Source organism: Tachyglossus aculeatus (genome assembly GCF_015852505.1).
Source record: "Tachyglossus aculeatus isolate mTacAcu1 chromosome 12 unlocalized genomic scaffold, mTacAcu1.pri SUPER_6_unloc_2, whole genome shotgun sequence".
Taxonomy (NCBI): Eukaryota; Metazoa; Chordata; class Mammalia; order Monotremata; family Tachyglossidae; genus Tachyglossus; species Tachyglossus aculeatus.
In genome coordinates this window covers 13,076,273-13,095,299 of record NW_024044829.1, presented here as the reverse complement: position 1 = coordinate 13,095,299, position 19,027 = coordinate 13,076,273, and the positions used below count along the sequence as shown (strand labels likewise).

The 19,027-nt window shown below is 49.2% G+C and overlaps 1 protein-coding gene across 1 annotated transcript; it reads right to left on the bottom strand.

The window, feature by feature from the left end:
* Positions 1 to 2,009: 2,009 nt before the first annotated feature.
* Positions 2,010 to 4,844, bottom strand: LOC119921380 (olfactory receptor 1Q1-like). Its single transcript, XM_038741634.1, has 4 exons — positions 4,817 to 4,844; positions 4,349 to 4,576; positions 2,587 to 2,873; positions 2,010 to 2,240 (listed from the first exon to the last, which is right to left on the bottom strand). The coding sequence occupies exons 1-4, from the start codon at positions 4,842 to 4,844 to the stop codon at positions 2,010 to 2,012; spliced, it is 774 nt and encodes a 257-aa protein (XP_038597562.1).
* Between the last annotated feature and the right edge of the window lie 14,183 nt (positions 4,845 to 19,027).

Below are 19,027 nucleotides of genomic sequence, written 5' to 3'. Positions count from 1 at the left end.
TTGGAACTCTCTCTCTGTGAATCCTACAGAACACAGCTCTCCCACATTCAAAGCGTCCTGAAATGCTTTCTCTTCCATAATGTTATCCCCAGTGAATTTCCAGTGTTGTAAGACATATGAACGTACCAACCATCAGTAGTACTTATGTAGCTATTTAAACCTAGCCTCAGCTCTTGTGTATACACGCTGATGCAACTGTACATTCAATGACCAGATTTGGTTACTGTTGTAAATAATTTTGTGTCTGCCTCCACAGTTAGAGTGTAAGGATCATCCCACTTGCTTGGTTTGTACTTTCTAAGAGCTTAGTTCAGTGCACTGCACCCAAAGGGCATTCTATAAATGCTAATACTACTACTAGATAGGGGCGGGGGACCATAAGGCATGTTGGAGGGCAGACACTGATGCCAACAGATAAGGATAGATGTTGAGGGGTAGGGTAGACACCAGGGGAAGAGGACTGTTGCTAGAAAATTAGGACGGATGCTGAGGGATGGGGATAGATGGTGAGAGATCAGGATGGATGTTGAGGGATGGGGACAGATGCAGGGGGATGGGAATGAATGCTGAGGTATGAGGATGGATGCAGAGAAATGGGGATGGATGCTGAGGCATGGGGATAGATGAAGGGTATGGTGGTGGCTGCTGAGGGATGGGACAGATTTTGGAGAATAGACGCTGGAGAATAAGGTCGGTGCCTGGGATGGGCCATAATGGAGAGGGTGATAGATATCCATACTATGCCACACCGTTCTGGTCTGGGAGACATTATTCTCAGTAGCTGAGGGCCACGTAGTCGGAATAAGAGTTGATTTTACTGAGCAGAAGGGATTCAGCAGCATCTTGGGGACAAGAACAGGTCAATGGTCTTTAGCACTTATTACATGTGAAGCACTGTGCTAGGTGCAGGGCAAATACGAGGTAAAAGAATTATCCAGGGTCCTAGCTCCATATGGGGCTCCCAATCCAGGCCCAGAACAATGCCTCTAGACTGTAAGTTCGTTGAGAGAAGAGAATGTGTTTTTTATTGTATTGTACTCTCCCAGGCACTTAGTACAGTGTTCTGTGCACAATAAGTGCTCAATAAATACAATTGAATGAATGAATGAAAGCAACATCAACTATGATGGCTAAGGTAACAATGCAAGATAGTAGGAATGTGACACAGAGTAGCTTAACAGACTGTGGAGGAGTGCTCAAACTCCCCTCTGCACAACTCATCGTCTTGAGTCCATGTTCAGGTGTGGCTTCAGTTGCTGCGGTGCTGGGAGACCACAGTCAGTGCCTTACAGGGCAGAGGAAGAGATGCTCCAGGGAGTGGATGTCGAAGATGGTCAGGATGAATACAGCCGGACTGTCTACAACAGTTATCCAGACCACTGAGAAATAGAGTGAAGGTCGACCCCTGGGGGCTGCCATAATTTGTGCTGGAGAGATACATCCTTCCCTCTTCCTGCAGGGTGGAGAGGGTGGGGAAGACCATATTCGTGGGCTGCAGGCTTCCAAACCCTGTGGCTATCAGCTGTAGCAACGCCACCCAACTTCCCATTCGGGACTACAATTCCTGTCCTGTGCCCACCGCTGTCCCACCATCCAGGATATTTCCTGGTCAGTGATGACCTGTCAGAATGTGGGCGCAAGGGCTGGGAGGAGCATGTTTGTCAATACAAATGTCAGAGACAAATCAGGTAGCTTTCCTGGGGGGGATCATGATCCAAGCTCCTGGTCTTCGATTGGGGCTCCCTGATCAATGACCCGGCAGCCAAGATCAGGGACTACAGGGTCCAGGGATGCAGAGTTGGGGCACAAGGTTTGGTGTGCAAAGCAGGGGACACAGAGCTAGAGTCACAGGGTCTGAGGGCACAAGGTTGAGGGCGCAGGATTGGATATGTAGGGTCGAGGGCACAGACTGGGGGTGAAGGACTGGGTTTGGAGGCACTGGGCCCATGTCGCCTGGTCCGGTAACATAGGGCTGGGGTCTCAGGATGCTGGGGACCAAGGCCAGGGATTCAGGATCTGAAGGCACAGGGCCAAGACCTCAAGGCCTGGTGTAGGTCTCTGTTACGCAGGCTGTAGATTAAGGGGTTCAGGAGCGGGGTGATCATTGTGTAAATGACTGTGGCAATGGTGTCCGGCTCAGAGGAGAAGCTGGATGACGGCTGGAAGTAGACCCAAATGACGGTGCCACAGAAGATCCAGACTGCAGCCAGGTGAGAACTGCAGGTGGAGAAGGCCTTGCACTTCCCATGGGCCGAGGGCAGCCGCAGAACAGCGGGGATAATGTGGGCGTAGGAGGTCAGGACGATCAGAGGGGCACTGTTGACTATTCATTCATTCATTCATTCATTCAATCGTATTTATTGAGCGCTTACTGTGTGCAGAACACTGTACTAAGCGCTTGGGAAGGACAGGTTGGCAACAATTAGAGACAGTCCCTACCCAAGAGTGGGCTCAAAGTCTAGAAGGGGTAGACAGACAACAAAACAAAACATATTAACAAATAAAATAAATAGACTAAATATGTACAAATAAAATAAATAAATAAATAAATAGAGTAATAAATACGTACAAACATATATACAGGACTATGGCGGCCGCTTCTGTGTACACCACAAGGAGGTTGATGTGGGAATCGGAGCAGGAGATCTTCAGAAGGGGGAAGACTTCAAAGAAGAAGAGAGGAATTTCAGAGAAGGGACAGAAGGTCATCTGGGTCATCAGGAGGGAGTGAAGCAGGGAGTGGAGGTGAGAGACCAGCCAGCAGACAACCACCAGCAAGACACAACGGTGAGGGCTCATGACCACCGAATAACGCAGCAAACTGTAGATGGCCAAGTAGTGATCATAGGCCATCACTGCCAGGAGGAAGTTCTCTGTGACCCCAAAGGCAATGGAGAAATACAGCTGGGCCAGGCAGCCACTGTAAGAAACATCCTGGTGTCCAGTGAAAAGCATTCCCAGCAGTCTGGGCACAGTGGTAGAGGAGAAGACGATGTCCATCAGGGACAGGTTGGCGAGGAAGAAGTACGTGGGGGAGTCTCTTTTGCAGGTTCCTCCTCCCCATGCCATCCCCTTACTGTGGGGGTTCCCCAAGGTTCAGTGTTTTGTCCCCTTCTGTTCACGATCTACACGCACTCCCTTGGTGACCTCATTCGCTCCCACGGCTTCAACTATCATCTCTATGCTGATGACACCCAGATCTACATCTCTGCCCCTGCTCTCTCCCCCTCTCTCCAGGCTCGCATCTCCTCCTGACTTCAGGACATCTCCATCTGGATGTCTGCCCACCACCTAAAACTCAACATATCCAAGAATGAACTCCTTGTCTTCCCTCCCAAACCCTGCCCTCTCCCTGACATTCCCATCTCTGTTGACGGCACTACCATCCTTCCCGTCTCACAAGCCCGCAACCTTGGTGTCATCCTCGACTTCGCTCTCTCATTCACCCCTCAAATCCAAGCCGTCAACAAAACCTGCGGGTTTCAGCTCCACAACATTGCCAAGATCCGCCCTTTTCTCTCCATCCATACCGCTACCCTGCTCGTTCAAGCTCTTATCCTATCCCGTCTGGACTACTGCATCAGCCTTTTCTCTGATCTCCCATCCTCTTGTCTCTCCCCACTTCAATCCATACTTCATGCTGCTGCCCGGATTGTCTTTGTCCAGAAACGCTCTGGGCATGTTACTCCCCTCCTCAAAAATCTCCAGTGGCTACCAATCAATCTGCGCATCAGGCAGAAACTCCTCACCCTGGGCTTCAAGGCTCTCCATCACCTCGCCCCTTCCTACCTCACCTCCCTTCTCTCCTTCTACAGCCCACCCCGCACCCTCCGCTCCTCTGTCGCTAATCTCCTCACCGTACCTCGTTCCCTCCTGTCCCGCCATCGACCCTCGTCCCACGTCCTCCACCGCGCCCGGAATGCCCTCCCTCTGCCCATCTGCCAAGCTAGCTCTCTTCCTCCCTTCAAGGCCCTACTGAGAGCTCACCTCCTCCAGGAGGCCTTCCCAGACTGAGCCCTTTCCTTCCTCTCCCCCTCATCCCCCTCTCCATCCCCCTCATCTTACCTCCTTCTCTTCCCCACAGCACCTGTATATTTGTATATATGTTTGTACGTATTTATTACTCTATTTATTTATTTATTTTACTTGTACATATCTATTCTATTTATTTTATTTTGTTAGTATGTATGGTTTTGTTCTCTGTCTCCCCCTTTTAGACTGTGAGCCCACTGTTGGGTAGGGACTGTCTCTATATGTTGCCAACTTGTACTTCCCAAGCGCTTAGTACAGTGCTTTGCACACAGTAAACGCTCAATAAATACGATTGATTGGTTGATTGATTGGAGGCGGTAGTCTGTCCGGATGAACAGGACACTGAGCAGGTTCCCCACCACGGTGATCAGGTACAGACCCAGGAAGAGCACAAAGAGGAGCTGCTGCTGCCCAGCGTTGGCGATATTTTGGAACGTGAATGTAGAGCCACTGGTCTGGTTTCTTGTCCCTATGGGGAAATGATAGAGCTGGAGGGCAAGCAGCACGAGAAACAGATCTAGAGAGGCATGGTCACAGTAAACAGCTGGAGGGGCAGGGGCACCAGAAACAACTAAGGCTAATGGGCACTGGAAAAAACTAGAGGAAAGAGGTACAGGAAACAATTGGAGAGAAGGGGCATGGGAAACAGATTTTGCCCCAAGGGTGAAGAAATCCTGATGGTGGGCAGGCGGCAAAGAGGGGAAGTGCACCACGCCCCTCACCAACACACACACACACACACACACACACACACACACACACACACACACACACACACACACACCTTCATCCTTTAGGAACTTCACATCCATTTAGCTATACAAACTTCCTGGGACCACGTGGTCATTTCACTGCACAGGTAGTTGGGTGAGTCAGAAGTGCTGGATGGTCCTTACTGGGTCACTGGAGGAGTCTCAGAGGTGGAGTGAGAGAGATAAGGGGTTTGTATGGATTGTGTTGAATCACTGGAAGGAGAGTCAGGGATGGAGATGGGACGGAGAGGGTACTGGGGTGGTCCACCCCTAAGTTTGAAGGCTGGTGTCCAGGAAGACAGCAGCACATGGTACCTCCCAGCATCCTGGCAGTCCTGTCAGAGACAACATCCTGAGCTGGCTAAGCCGTGGTCTGGGGGACTCAGGTCATTCAAAGATCCCTTTAAAAGATTAGCTCCTCCAGAAAACGTTCCCTAATTGATTTCCACCTGCCCCATTCTGTCAACTCATCATGGGACTCTCTCTAAGGTCACCAATGACCTTCTTCTTGCCAAATCCTGAGGCGTCTATTCCTTCCGAATCTTCCACGACCTTTCTGCTACCTTCAACACTGTCCTTCACCCAGTATTCCAGAAACATCCAACCTTGGCTTCACTGACAAGGTCCTTTCCAGGTTCTCCTCCTATCTCTCTGGTAGCTCCTTCTTAGTCTCTTTCACAGGCTTCTCCTCTGCCTCCCACTCTTTAACTGTGAGGGTGCTTCAAGGATCAGTCTTGGATTCCCTTCTCTTCTTCAGCTACTCACATTCTCTTGGAGAACTCATTCACTCTCACAGCTTCAATTCCATCCCTATGTGGATGATTCCCAAATCTACATCTCCAGTCCTGATCTCTATCCTTCTTGGTATTCTCACATTTCCTCCTGTCTTCAGGATAACTCAGATTTAATGTGTGCAAAACAATGCTCCTTGTCTTCCAACTCCAACTGTAGACAGTACCACCACCCTCCCTGTCCCATACCTTTGGTATTACCCTTGACTTAACTGTCTGATTTTCTTTTACAACCCAATCCACACTCTCTGCTCCTCTAACACCAACAAACTTCCTGTACCTCGGTCTCAGGTATCCCACCACCGACCATTGTCCATATTCTCCTTCTTCTGACTGGGAACACCCTCTCACTTTATATTAGACAGTCCACCACTTTCTCCAATTTTCAAAACCCTCCTAAAATCACATCTCCTCCAGAAGGTCGTCCCTGACCAAGCCCTCATTTCTGCTATCTGCCCTCTCTTCTTTGTCATCTAGGCACTTTGCTGTGTACACCTTAATCAATCAATCAAAAAATCGTAGTTATTGAGTGCTTACTGTGTGCAGAGCACTGTACTAAGAGCTTGGGAAGTACAAGTTGGCAACATATGGAGACGGTCCCTACCCAACAGTGGGTTCACAGTCTAGAAGGGGGAGACAGAGAACAAAACAAAACATATTAACAAAATAAAATAAATAGAATAGACACGTACAAGTAAAATAAATAAATAAATAGAGTAATAAATACGTACAAACATATATACATATAGACAGGTGCTGTGGGGAAGGGAAAGCGGTAAGGTGGGGGGATGGAGGGGGGGAAGAGGGGGAGAGGAAGGAGGGGGCTCAGTATGGGAAGGCCTCCTGGAGGAGGTGAGCTCTCAGTAGGGCCTTGAAGGGAGGAAGAGAGCTAGATTGGCGGATGTGGGGAGGGAGGGCATTCCAGGCCAGGGGGATGATGTGGGCCGGGGGTTGACGGTGGGACAGGTGAGAACGAGGCGCGGTGAGGACGTTAGTGGCAGAGGAGTGGAGGGTGCGGGGTGGGCTGTAGAAGGAGAGAAGGGAGGTGAGGTAGGAGGGGGCGAGGTGATAGAGAGCCTTGAAGCCGAGGGTGAGGAGTTTCTGCCTGATAAGCACCTTAAGCACTGTGATACTCACCCTAGTCCCACAGCACGTATGTGAATATCATTATACTTTACTAGTAATTTCCCCTATCTTTAATTTATTATAATGTCTGCCTCCTTCTATAGATGGAAAGTTAATTGTGGCCAAGGAACAGGTCTACCAACTCAGTTTTAGTCTCCCAGGTCCTTAGTACACTGCTCTATATGGAGTAACTGCTCAATAAATAATATGGAATGATTGACTGATTGTTGATTGATTGGGAGTTAATGGAGCCTTCTCTGAGGAGTTGGGTTTCCTGAAGGGGAACCAGGGATTTGTAGGCCTCATGTCTCATCCCCTGCTCCTTCTGCTCCCCATGGACCCTCTTGATCAGATTTTCCCAGCAGCCAGCAGAGCATGGCAGCACATGGGCACAAGAATTCAGCCTTCAAACTAGGACTTGGGGCCAAGTGGATGGGAAGCTGCAAATGTTCTGTCCATTCATGGGGCAGCAATTCTTCCCTCCCAGCTGCCCCTGGAGCTTTTTAGAGGGTGGCTAGTCTAAGTGGTTCCAGACACTGGGCAGTGCCATCTGTCCTCAGCCCCGTGGTAGTGCCAGCCCAACCATGTCCAACGGGGATGGGGACTGAGCGCCCAGGGTAACCACATGACATGGACAACGGCGAACTTGGCTCCCCCCCAGTCCCTCTTCTGTCACGTTCTCTGCTCCACTCTGCTGGGACGATTTCCCCAGTCTCCCCAAATCTCCCTAGTATCTCCCGTTTTTCCCAATTTGCCCAGGTCTCCGTAGTCCCACAGTTTCCCAGGTATTCCTAATCTTCACGATTTTCCCAGATCTCCCATTTCTCTTCAGATCCCTCCAAGTCTTCCCAATCTCCTCGCTCACCCAAGCTGAGGTGAACTAGATACTTCCAGAATGAGTACTTTGAACTCCTTCTTTAGATACTTCCCTCCTCCCCTCCTTAGCTTCCATCTTCAACTACTCACTCTCCACTGGTTCCTTTCCCTCTGCCTTCAAACATGCCCATTCATCCCCCATCCTAGGAAAAGGCCTCTCTTGATGCCACCTCAAGTTATCGCCCTATCTCACTCCTACCCTTCCTTTCCAAACGAGTCGTCTACACTCGCTGCTTCACATTCCTCAACGCCAACTCTCTCCTTGACCCCCTACAGTCTGGCTTACATCCCATCCACTCTACCGAAGCTACCCTTTCAAAGGTCACCAATGACCTTCTTGCCAGCTCCAATGGCTTCTACTCTATCCTAATCCTCCTCGACCTCTCAGCTGCTTTCGACATTGTGGATCACCCCCTTCTCCTTAACACGCTATCCAACCTTGGCTTTACAGACTCCGTCCTCTCCTCGTTCTTCTCTTAACTCTCCGGCCGTTCATTCTCAGTCTCCTTTGCAGGCTCCTCTTCCCCCTCCCATCCCCTTACCGTAGGCATTCCTAGAGGGTCAGTTCTTGGTCCCCTTCTGTTATCTATCTACATTCACTCCCTTGGTGAACTCATTCGCCCCCACGGCTTCAACTATCATCTCTAAGCTGACGACACCCAAATCTACATCTCTGACCCTGCTCTCTCCCTCTCCCTTCAGGCTCGTGTCTCCTCCTGCGTTCAAAACATCTCCATCTGGATGTCTGCCCGCCATCTAAAACTCAATATGTCCAAGACTGAACTCCCAAACCCTGCTCTCTCCCTGACTTTCCCATCACTGTAGACGGCACTACCATCCTTCCCTTCTCACAAGCCCGCAACCTTGGTGTCATCCTCAACCCTGCTCGCTCCTTCACCCCACATATCCAGTCCATCACCAAAACCTGCCAGTCTCACTTCCACAACATCGCCAAGATCCGCCCTTTCCTCTCCATCCAAACCGCTACCTTGCTGATTCAATTTCTCATCTTATCTCGAAAGGATTACTGCATCAGCCTCCTCTCTGATCTCCCATCCTCCTGTCTCTCCTCGCTTCAGTCTATACTTCACTCTGCTGTCAGGATTATCTTTGTACAGAAATGCTCTGTGCATCTTACTCCCCTCCTTAAAAATATCCCACTCCCATCCATACTCCTCTCTGCAACCCAGATCATTTTTTCAAGAAAAACGTTCAGGACATGTCACCCCGCTCCTCAAAATACTCCAATGTTTGCTCTTCCACCTACACATCAAACAAAAACTCCTCACCATTGGCTTTAAAGAATTCAGTCACGTCGCCCCTTCTCCATCACCTCACTACTTTCCTACTACAACCCAATCTGTACACTTGGTTCCTCTAATGCTAGCCTTCTCACTCTATCATGATCTTTTTCTCACTGCTGACCTCTCACCACATCCTGCTCTGGCCTGGGGTCGGCCTCCCTCTTCAAATCAGATGGATAACTGCTCTTCCCCACTTCAAAATATAATTGAAGGAACATCTCCTCCAAGAAGATCTCCCTGACTAAGCCCTCCTCTCCCATTCCCTTCTGCATCACCCTGACTTGCTCTCTTCATTCATCTTACCTCGCAGTCCCAGAGCACATATGTATATATATAATTTATGTATGTATTCATTTCTTTATTTATGTATATTAATGTCTGTCTCACCCTGTAGGCTGTGAGCTCACTGTGGACAGAGAAAATGTCTATTCGTCGTTGTATTGTATTCTTCAAAGGGCTTAGTACAGTGCTTTTAAATATGATTGAATGAAAGCATTGAATCAATGAATGAAAGTTTATTCCTCCAACTCCAGATTCCGGGAGTCTAGAGTTTCTCAAGTGGGGAAACTGAGGCAGAGGGAAGGAAGAAGAAGAGACATAAGGCCCCTAAAACACCACTCTATGCTTCTAGGCTGTGCCAACTGCTGCTTATGAGAAACAGCATTCCCTAGAGAATGGAGCATGGGCCTGGGAATCAGAAGGAGCTGGATGCTAAACCCAATTCTGCTACCTATCTGTTGTGTGATCTTGGGCAAATCACTTAACTTCTCTGTGCCTCCCGTACCTCATTTGTAAAATGGGGATTAAGACTGTGAGCCTCATCTGGGCCAGGGACTATGTCCAATCTGATTAGCTTGTGTCTACCCCAGCATTTAGTACAGTGCCTGGAACATTCTTCTAGACTGTGAGCCCACTGTTCGGTAGGGACCGTCTCTATATGTTGCCAACTTGTACTTCCCAAGCGCTTAGTACAGTGCTCTGCACACAGTAAGCACTCAATAAATATGGTTGAATGAATAGCAATCGCTTAACAAATACCATTATTATTTTTAACTGAGCTGGATGGACCGAGGCTCACCAGGTCTCTGAACCAGCCCCACCACCTCTGGCAGGCTGGCTACGTTATGCCACCCACACCTGGTGTCCTGATGCTCCTGGGATCCTGTGTGGTTTTAGCACATTTGCTTGGAGTGGGCAAGAGCCAGAGTAGCAGCCCCTGCTAGGTTTGCTAAGCTCTTCACTGCAGTAACCTTCCTTGATTTTCAAATTTGCTCTTGCTGTTGTATCTCCTTGTTGTTCACATTTTCTCTTACTGTTCCATGGGGTTTTTGCTTCCCTTCATATGGGGTGAGTCCCGTTGGGGCAGAGGCCATGGCAACGCAGGCTAATTGTCACTCGCCACAGCACTTAACATAATGCCTGGCACCGAGTTAGAACTCACAAATACCACTACCGACCGACTCAAGTGACCCAGTGTGAGTATGCTGAGCTGCTGTTGGATAGTGTTCATAGGGGTAATGGAAAGATCCAGTCCACCCATTGCCCCCAAACTTCGGTTGGATACATGTGTGTGCATGCATATACAATGTGCAAATGTGTATGCATGTGTGTGTTTTGTCTATGTGTGGGTTTTGGGGAGGGGAGATGCGTGTGCCCAAGTGTCTGAGAGAGTCCCTTCCACCTGCCACCCCAGCATTACTAACCTGTCCAGTCGGATCAACAATCACCACCGCTGCCATTGCAGGCTAGAATCTACTGTCTTCCCCGGAGCGTCACCTTCCTGGATAGCGGGAAGATTTAGAGCGCGGTTCAATCCCTGGGATTATTTACCATGGTGCAGGGCCACTGGGATATGCAGCTAGGCGTGCCCTCCATCCTCCCCGGGGTACACCCTGAGTCATGGTCCTCCAAAGCCCGTCTCCTAGGGAGGGACAGAAGCAGCTCGGGATCTTCCTTCCAACAAAAAGCCCTCCTGGACTACCTGCCTCCCTGCCTCTCCAGCTTTCTGGCCTGGGACCTTAGCCGACAAGGAGCTGTGCTCCCGAGGGAAGCGTCCACACCAGTATGTATGGCACCGTACAAGTGCTGAGCTTAAAAGGAGGCAAGGATTCTAGTGGGGGACATGGAGGGACAGAATTAACCAACCGGAAATCCCTGCTTTGAGTGTTTTCAGTGCTGATTGATTCAGCTGATTCAGTGCTGATCTCTCTAAGACACATGGGGTGAGCGGGTCTAGGACTCCAGGTGACCCTGACTTGGGGTCTATTGGCCTTGGTCTCTTTTTCACATCCTCACCCTGGCCCTTGCCTTGCCTCCTTTAGGTATGGCCCAGCCTGGGGTATTTTGCCAGGGAGGACACCCTTTCTTTCTGAAGGATGCCTGCAAGGAGGAAGAGAGTGGGGAGGGCTCATCACATCCAGATCCACTACTCAGGAGCAAAGGTGCTCGGAGCATCAGAGAAAGGCCTGAGGTATAGGACACCTGTGCTGTACTGATAATAACTATTATTATGGTACTTGTTAAATGCTTATTATGTGCCAAGCACTGTTCTAAGCACTGGGGTAGCTATGAAGCAAACAGGTTGGACACAGTGTGATAGCAGGTTCCCCCTGCCCTCCTACAGCAACCAGCTACAGAACCAGGAGCAGCAAATAAAGGAGCCACTGCTGCCCTTTACCTGAGTAAGCTGGATTTGAGAGAAAACAGGAAAATTGATGCTGAACAGATTAGGCTGTCTGTTACATTACAGGAGACTGAACTCTGTAATGAGGCTCTATATCTACGTTTCTTGGACCTGGGGGATTTGGGAGACAACCCCAAATCCCTAGTTATACGGAACACCTGAAAACATAAACTACTTCTCAGTGATTGCCATTTTTCAGCGTTCAACCAGATGCACATATCGATGTCTGGGCAAGGGCTAGGGTGGAAGGTCAATATCTGTTCGCCTTATCCACCATTCACCATCACTCTTTCGCCCAAACTTGCCCATTTCCCTCGACCTCACCTCTGATCGAGGGACCTTCTTCTGGGGGCCAACTCTCAGCTGTGCTGTGATACTGGGGTCTCAGCTGTCCAAAGTGGTCAAGGGGCCCAGATAGTTCTCTCTGTCACCCTGTCTGGTCTAGTCCCCGTTAGGCTGGAAGCTTACAAAAGCAAGGATCTTGTCCTTCTCTAAATTTCACAGAGTAGGTATCTGACTCCCACCATTCTTCCTGTAGCTGGGCCTGGCCGTGGGCAGTCCTGTCCACGAACCCAGGACCTTTTCATTCTTTCTCCCTTGGAGGAAACAGCAGGGATGGGTCTGCATAGTGGAGGGACTCCATGATAAACAGAACCCCTAGAGGCTGTGCTGGTTGGGCAAATCTAGAATCCCTGGATTCTGCCCCTCTGGTCTCTGAGACCGTCACTGGCCTTGTCACTTCCAGGAGGGTTTGGGGCAGGTCTCTTGGGAGATGCTGTCCACATGGCCCCAGAGCTGATCTGGGAGAGTGTGTGAGTTTGCGTGTGTACATGTGTGTGTACATGTTCCTAGGTGTGTATCTGGATATATGTGTGTTCACTGTGTGAGCGAGACTTACCTGTCTGCCTCTCCAGAGTTACTGACCTATTCCGTCGGTACGGCACACAGTCACCGCATCCAATGGACCTTATATCGCTTATATCGCCCTTATATCGCCACTCTCTGCCTTTCTGAGTGGACTGGCAACACGAAGATGGCTGAGCCTCCAGGGTTCTGCCTCCCAGATGTGGAGCACGGCCACAGCCATGGGCCAGTATGCTCCAAATCCATTCGTGCACCTGAGACCAGGTTCTGAGTTGTGGGACCAGGCCAATCTGAGAGAATCTGAGCCCTCACAATGGAGATTTCAGCTTTCCATAGGTCCACTCCACCAAGGCCCCTCTTCTTTCCTTTCTGTGTGGCTTCCACTAGGTGTACCCACATTAAATCTCCATCGCCCCCTCTGTGTCTTTGCCTCACCAGTGCTCCTGTGTCTCTGGCCATGGTACCCACCAGTCAGTGAGTGGTCTGAGGGTGGTTTAGCAGGAGCTGCCCTTGGGGCCATTGGTCCTGCTTGTGGGAAGGGCCAGGGTCATTCTGGGGGAAACCAGTCCTATGTATAGGTGGCTGTCCACAGGCTGTAGTCTCTCAATCTCTGGTTCGACATTATGGGTGGGGTCAGAAGAGGAATAAATTCCGGAGAGGATGATAAAGAGGGTAGGTGAAATCCTGGAGGGCTTTTGGGGGTGATGGGCCTGGAGCCTGGGAGGTAGGGTTGGGGAAGGGCCTGGGGCCTGGGAGCAAGGGCACTGGGGGATTTGGAGTTGGTATGGGTCAGGTAAGATGCACTTTCTCTCTCATTCCATCCTGAAACTGAGGGAACAAAATAAAATCTACTGCTCAGAGTGCTGTACTTGGTGCCTTCTGTGTGTGGAGCACTGTATAAGGCACCTACTGTGAGCACAGTGCTGTATAGGTGTCTCCTGAATATAGACCATTGTACTGGAAGCCTGTTGGCACAGGGTCCTCAACGGATGCAGTGCACTGTCCTAGTGATTACAGTGTGCAAAGCGCTGTCTTGGATGTTTGTTGTGAGGAGCTTTTCATAAAAGTAATTTTATCATTATCAGTGGTATTTATCGAGCTCTTGCTATGTGCAGAGGACTTTACTAAATGCGTGGGAGAGTACAATACAACAAAGTTGGTAGACACGTTCCCTGTCCCCAAAGAGCTTACAGTCTGCCCTTACCTAGGTCCTGCCTGCTCCAGCCAGGCCCTCTCAGATGCTAGAGAGCCGAGAGGATCGTGGAAGACTGGCAGTTTGGCTTCTTGCCTTGTCCTGTCAGGCTACCTGTCTTTTCAGACAGGGTCTGTCTGCTTCCTGATAATTGAGCATCCACAAGGCTCTACGGTGGCAGCGATGCCATCGAGAGGCAAGAGGAAATGATACTGCAGGGGCTCTGGGAGATGGCCCCATGAAGTCCCAGGAAGATGGCATGCCAGAGGTTGGGAAGTTGGCATCCTGGAGGACTCAGGAAGATAGCATGCCAGAGGCTCAGAGAGATAGCACCCTCGGGGCTCATAAGGATGGTATTCTAGGGGCTCAGGAAAATGGCATCCTTTGGGGAGATGGCTTGACTGGGACACTGGGAGATGGTTCTCACATCATTGTTCATTCATCTCTACTGCTGTACTTATCCTACTGTTTCTTTCCCAGGGGGATTGCCCCGACTTAGATCTGGAACCCCTATGGGCCAGGAGCTAGGCCTCAGTGATCATCTTGGAGCCTTTACCCAGTGCCCAGGGCTTGGTCCACAGAAAGGCTCAATAAATGAAATAAGTAATAACAAACAGTCAATGCCTGACTAATCAGAGATATTCCAAGGCTGAATACTAGGAGGAGGGGCAAGGAGGAGAGGGAGTGAAATGGGACTAGGTCAAATGCTTGCACTGTTTACCTGGTCCACAGCCAAGGGTCACACAGTTTACCACTTAATGTCGTGGCGGTGGCAGTGGTGGTGGTGGTAATAGTGACGTTTCTTGAGCTGCCACTAGGTGCCATGCCATTCCCTTCATATCTATTCCAGCCTCCTGTCCATTTGCCCTTGACAATTCCCAGGGAATGTTCATTGCTCATCGTTGTCTTGGGTGGGCTCTTGGGAATTCGTCTTCTTTCACAGGGAAATGACTTCCTGCAGGAGCAAAAAGGACCTGAAATCCTTGCAATTTTCCTCAGGGGATAGGCTCCCTGCCCTGGTGGGTGAAAGTCACAGCTGGATATTATCAGGTCAATTGAAGGCCGAGACGTGGTTAGCATAGATCATGAATTCCTCATCCTTTCAGTAGTCTGAAATATTGTATTTCTGAAACTGGAGTGTATAAAATATTGTATTTCTGAAACTTGAGTGTATACACGTACACCCACGCACATGCACACACTCTTGTGATTGTGCAGTATTTCCCAGTCAGCAATGGATGTAGCAGGTTTCAGTGGGCCCTGAGAGAAGGTGAGTCTCCCTGTGGGCTCTTGCAATGCACCCACTAATTTGGGGAGCTCATCTGCTCCCATGGCTTCCATTGCCATCTCCACCCTACTGACTGCCAAATCTACCTTAGTAATAATAATAATGGTAACGATAATACTGGTGCTTGTTAAAGACTTACTATGTGCCAAGCACTGTTATAAGCACTGGAGTAAATACAAGTTAATCAGGTAGGATACAGTTCCATTCCCACAAGGGGCTCACACTCTTTATCTCCATTTTACAGGTGAGGTAACTGAGGCACAGAGAAGAGAAGTGACTTGTCCAAGGTCACACAACAGACAAGTGGCAGAGCAGGTATTAGATCCCAGGTCCTTCTGACTCCCAGGCCCAAGGTCTATCCACTAAGCCGTGCTGCTGGAAAAGAAGTGTGGCTTCTCTAGCTCTAACATCTCAACTATCCTGCAATCCCAAATCTCTGGCCTCCGGGTCATCTCCCCATGAATGTCCACCTTAATATGCTATAAACAGAATGACTTATTTTATCTCCTAAATCTCCTTATCTTTCATAACAACTCATCTTCCTTACTTTCCAATCTCAGACATTAAAATACGTGATGCTCTCTGTCCCAGAAATCCATAACCTTGGAACTCTCCTGGATTCCTTGCTGTCTTCCAACTCACACAATCAGTCTATAGCCCAAACCTGCCAGTCTTCCTCCCAGATTTGTCTCTTCCTCTCTACCCAAACGTTTGCCATCCTGGTGGAACTCTGGTTATGTCACCCCTAGACTATTGCATCAACCACCTTGCTGATTTTCCCGCCTCCAGCCTCTCCCCTCTTCAAAATATAGCTCAAGCTGCTGCAAAGACCTTCTTCCTAAGAGTCCCTTGGCACATCCCCCCTCTCCTCAAACCATCCATTGGCTTCATGAGCCCTACTGTATCAAACAATTCAATTTCAAAGCTCTCCATCAATCCATCCCATTTTACATAACTTCCTTCATCAACCCCTACTCCTCAACCCACTCTCTTCATTTTCCTAAGCTAACTTTCTAAGTGTTCCTCACACTTGATTCCCCTGCCCCCATCCTTGTGCTTATGCTTGTTTTCCCTACTCAACCCCAACCCCAAATCCAACAGACCACAGTTTTCCCCATATTCAAAGTCCTCCTCTTCCAACAAGGCTTCCCCAATTAATTTCCAGCATCCCAAGTCATATAAATTCATCAGACATGTCTAACATTTATATACTTACTTATGCCCTTCCTCAGGCATTCAATCATTTATTTTGATTACTTCATAAATGCTTATATAATAAATAATAATAATAATGGCATTTATTAAGCGCTTACTATGTGCAAAGCACTGTTCTAAGCGCTGGGGAGGTTACAAGGTGATCAGGTTGTGCCACGGGGGCCTCACAATATTAATCCCCATTTTACACATGAAGGAACTGAGGCACAGAGACGTTAAGTGACTTGCACAAAGTCACACAGCTGACAATTGTCAGATCCAAGATTTGAACCCATGAACTCTGACTCCAAAGCCCGTGCTCTTTCCACTGAGCCATGTTGCTTATACGTTTGCTTACCCAAAGAGAACGTACGTTCTATGTGGGCAAGGAGCGTGACACTTTGTTTTGAACTCCCCAAGCTTTTAATAAGATATATTGCACATAGTGGCTATTACTGCTATTACCACTCCATCAGTTGATGTTCTACCCATTTCTCTGAGCCCCTCCACATGGCACTAAGTATCAGCTGTGTCTGTCTGAGAGCACCAAGAGACTGTTTGGGTCTGGCTGAGGGGTGGTTTCTGTATTTGTGGATTTGATGCTGGTAGGGGTTAAGGAGACTCCATAAGCTGAGGGAGGCTACCGGCAATGGTGGGGCGACTTCCCTTTGGGGGATGGGGCAGGCCCAGCAATACTAATTGACCTGCTAGGGCCGCAGGAAACATGTTGAGGGAAGGGCCGGGTTAGGGGATGGCCCTGTCGGTTCAATAGAGGTTTCCAGGGTGGAGAGTCTTTTATCTTTGTCTTTTCCATAAAGGGTTGGTCTCCTCCTCCCGGCTGGTTTCCACGTCCTCGTTGCCTCTGAATAGAATGCCTGGGGTTGGTGTGCATCTTCACTGCATCATCAACTCTGAAAGATCCGCCATGAGTTCAGACTTTAGATGGGATGAAAGGAGTTTCAACAATTAAACTTTTAACAGTATCAGGTGAAGGAAGCTGAATTTGTGGAATGAGAAAGCCCATTTGTCCTTCTTTTGCCCAGAGTCAGGGAGGGAACAAGGCGAGGGAGGGAGCCAGACGACAGGGGGAGTATGGGCAGGGGAATGGGGGCTGCGCGGGACCGTGGGAAGGGAAAAAGCATGGCCAAAGACAGAGCATGACCAGGGAGAGAACAAGGTTAAGGAGGGAGCATGTGCAGGGAGGGACCCTGGGCAAGGAAGGAGCGTAGGCAGGAGAGAGCATGGGTGGTTTGAGAGCATGGGCAGGAATATGGGGAATAGCGATGGGAAACATGGCCAGAGTGGAAGCATGGCCAGTGACAGGCCTTGGCCTCTGATACTTCCCTACTGTAGTCTTGGAAAGTCTGTCCCTTCCATTTCCTGACCAGTGTGACAGAGACGTTTTATGAGGGTAGGTGGATGGTCAATTGGACAGGATAAATCTGACCGCAGCCCTTTGGCAATCCAGCATGATGAAGAAATCATATTCTCACTGCAGCGTAGTCTCACTGCAGCGTGGCCTCCTGAAAAGAGCACAAGCCTGCGAGTCAGAAGACCTGAGTTCTAACCCTGAGTCAGCCACTTCTCTGCTGGGTGATCTTGGGGAAATCACTTAACCTATCTGTGTCTCAGTTTCTTCAGCTGTAAAATGTGGTTTAAATCCCACTCCTTCATAAGGAGATTCCCTCCCACATAGTCCAATCGAATTATTTTGTATCTACCTTAGTGCTTAATTCAGTGCATGGCACATAGTAAGTGCTTACCAAATTCCATTACTATTATAAATTATTAGAGGGAACAACCTGATGAAAGCAGAATGCCTGCTGCCATTGCAATGACTGTTTGCTGGTCTCTGCTGCTGCATCAACCACATTGATTAGTTAGTTCGGTATTGGATGCATACTGAGGTAGCTACGGTTTACAGTAACCTAGGCTGTTACAATGTGTGAATGACTACCCAAGGTGGTTATGGTATCTGGACTGGTAACAACAGTGGCTAAGGTGTCTTGACACCATAGCCACAGTCCGAGGATTCTCTCCTTGTCATCTACCCCATTATTGGTGATCTCTGCGGGGCTGCCTTCCTCAATATCCAGCCTGGAATACTGCAGGACCTCTCTTCTCGATGTCCACCCTAGGTTGATGATCGCTGCAGAGCCTATATACTTGATGTCCACCCTGAGTTAATGATAAATGCAGATCCACTCTCCTCGACGTCCACCCTGGACTGGTGATGACTGCAGAGATGCTACTCTTAATGTCCACCCTGGGTTGGTGATTACTTCAAGGCCACTCTCCTGGTTGTCTGGTATGACTGCCTCCCCCGCCCCCTAAAGGCTGGGTGACTGGGTGAGTGCAAGGGCTGGCCGGTGGGGATTGAGCTTGTGTCGGGTCTGGTCACTAACTTGTCCAAGGAGCCGGGTGAGGGCATATTTTCAATGGCACTAAACCGGGCAGATGGAGAATAGTTATTTGTGGGCAGGGTTTTGCTTATAGTTTGGTTTCCTCAAGAGTGGTCTATCTGGACTGGAAATTGACCCTTACCAAACTAAGATGGAATCTAACAGGTACATCTTAAAGATTGTGCACCAGGGAAGAAATGTCCAGCCCACAAGCCTGCTGAGATGCTGAAACACAGTCTCAGAACTAAACAATCTGGGGTTTCAACTTGATGACAAGCTGAATTTTCTGGGTTGGTATGCCCAATCGAGTCTGGCACTACTTCAGGCTGGTGTGAAAGTTTTACAATGATGCACCCATGCTATTCTGGAAGGGGATGCAGGAGAGAGTGGTATGGACTGGTCTCTGAAGACCAGAGAACAAATTCTCTGCCAGGATTGGATAGCCTTTCACTGGTAAAGTACTAGTGCACTGGGAGTGTGTCACTTACTTTCTTTGAGCTTCCCAAACACATAGTACAGTGCAC

Coding starts and splice junctions, on each gene's coding strand:
- LOC119921380 (XM_038741634.1), bottom strand. CDS start 4,844: ATGGATGTGAAGTTCCTAAAGGATGAAG. Junction 2,874..4,348: donor GTTCATCCGGACAGACTACC/GCCTCCAATCAA, acceptor TTGGGGTCACAG/AGAACTTCCTCCTGGCAGTG. Junction 2,241..2,586: donor ACACAGAAGCGGCCGCCATA/GTCCTGTATATA, acceptor GCCCATGGGAAG/TGCAAGGCCTTCTCCACCTG.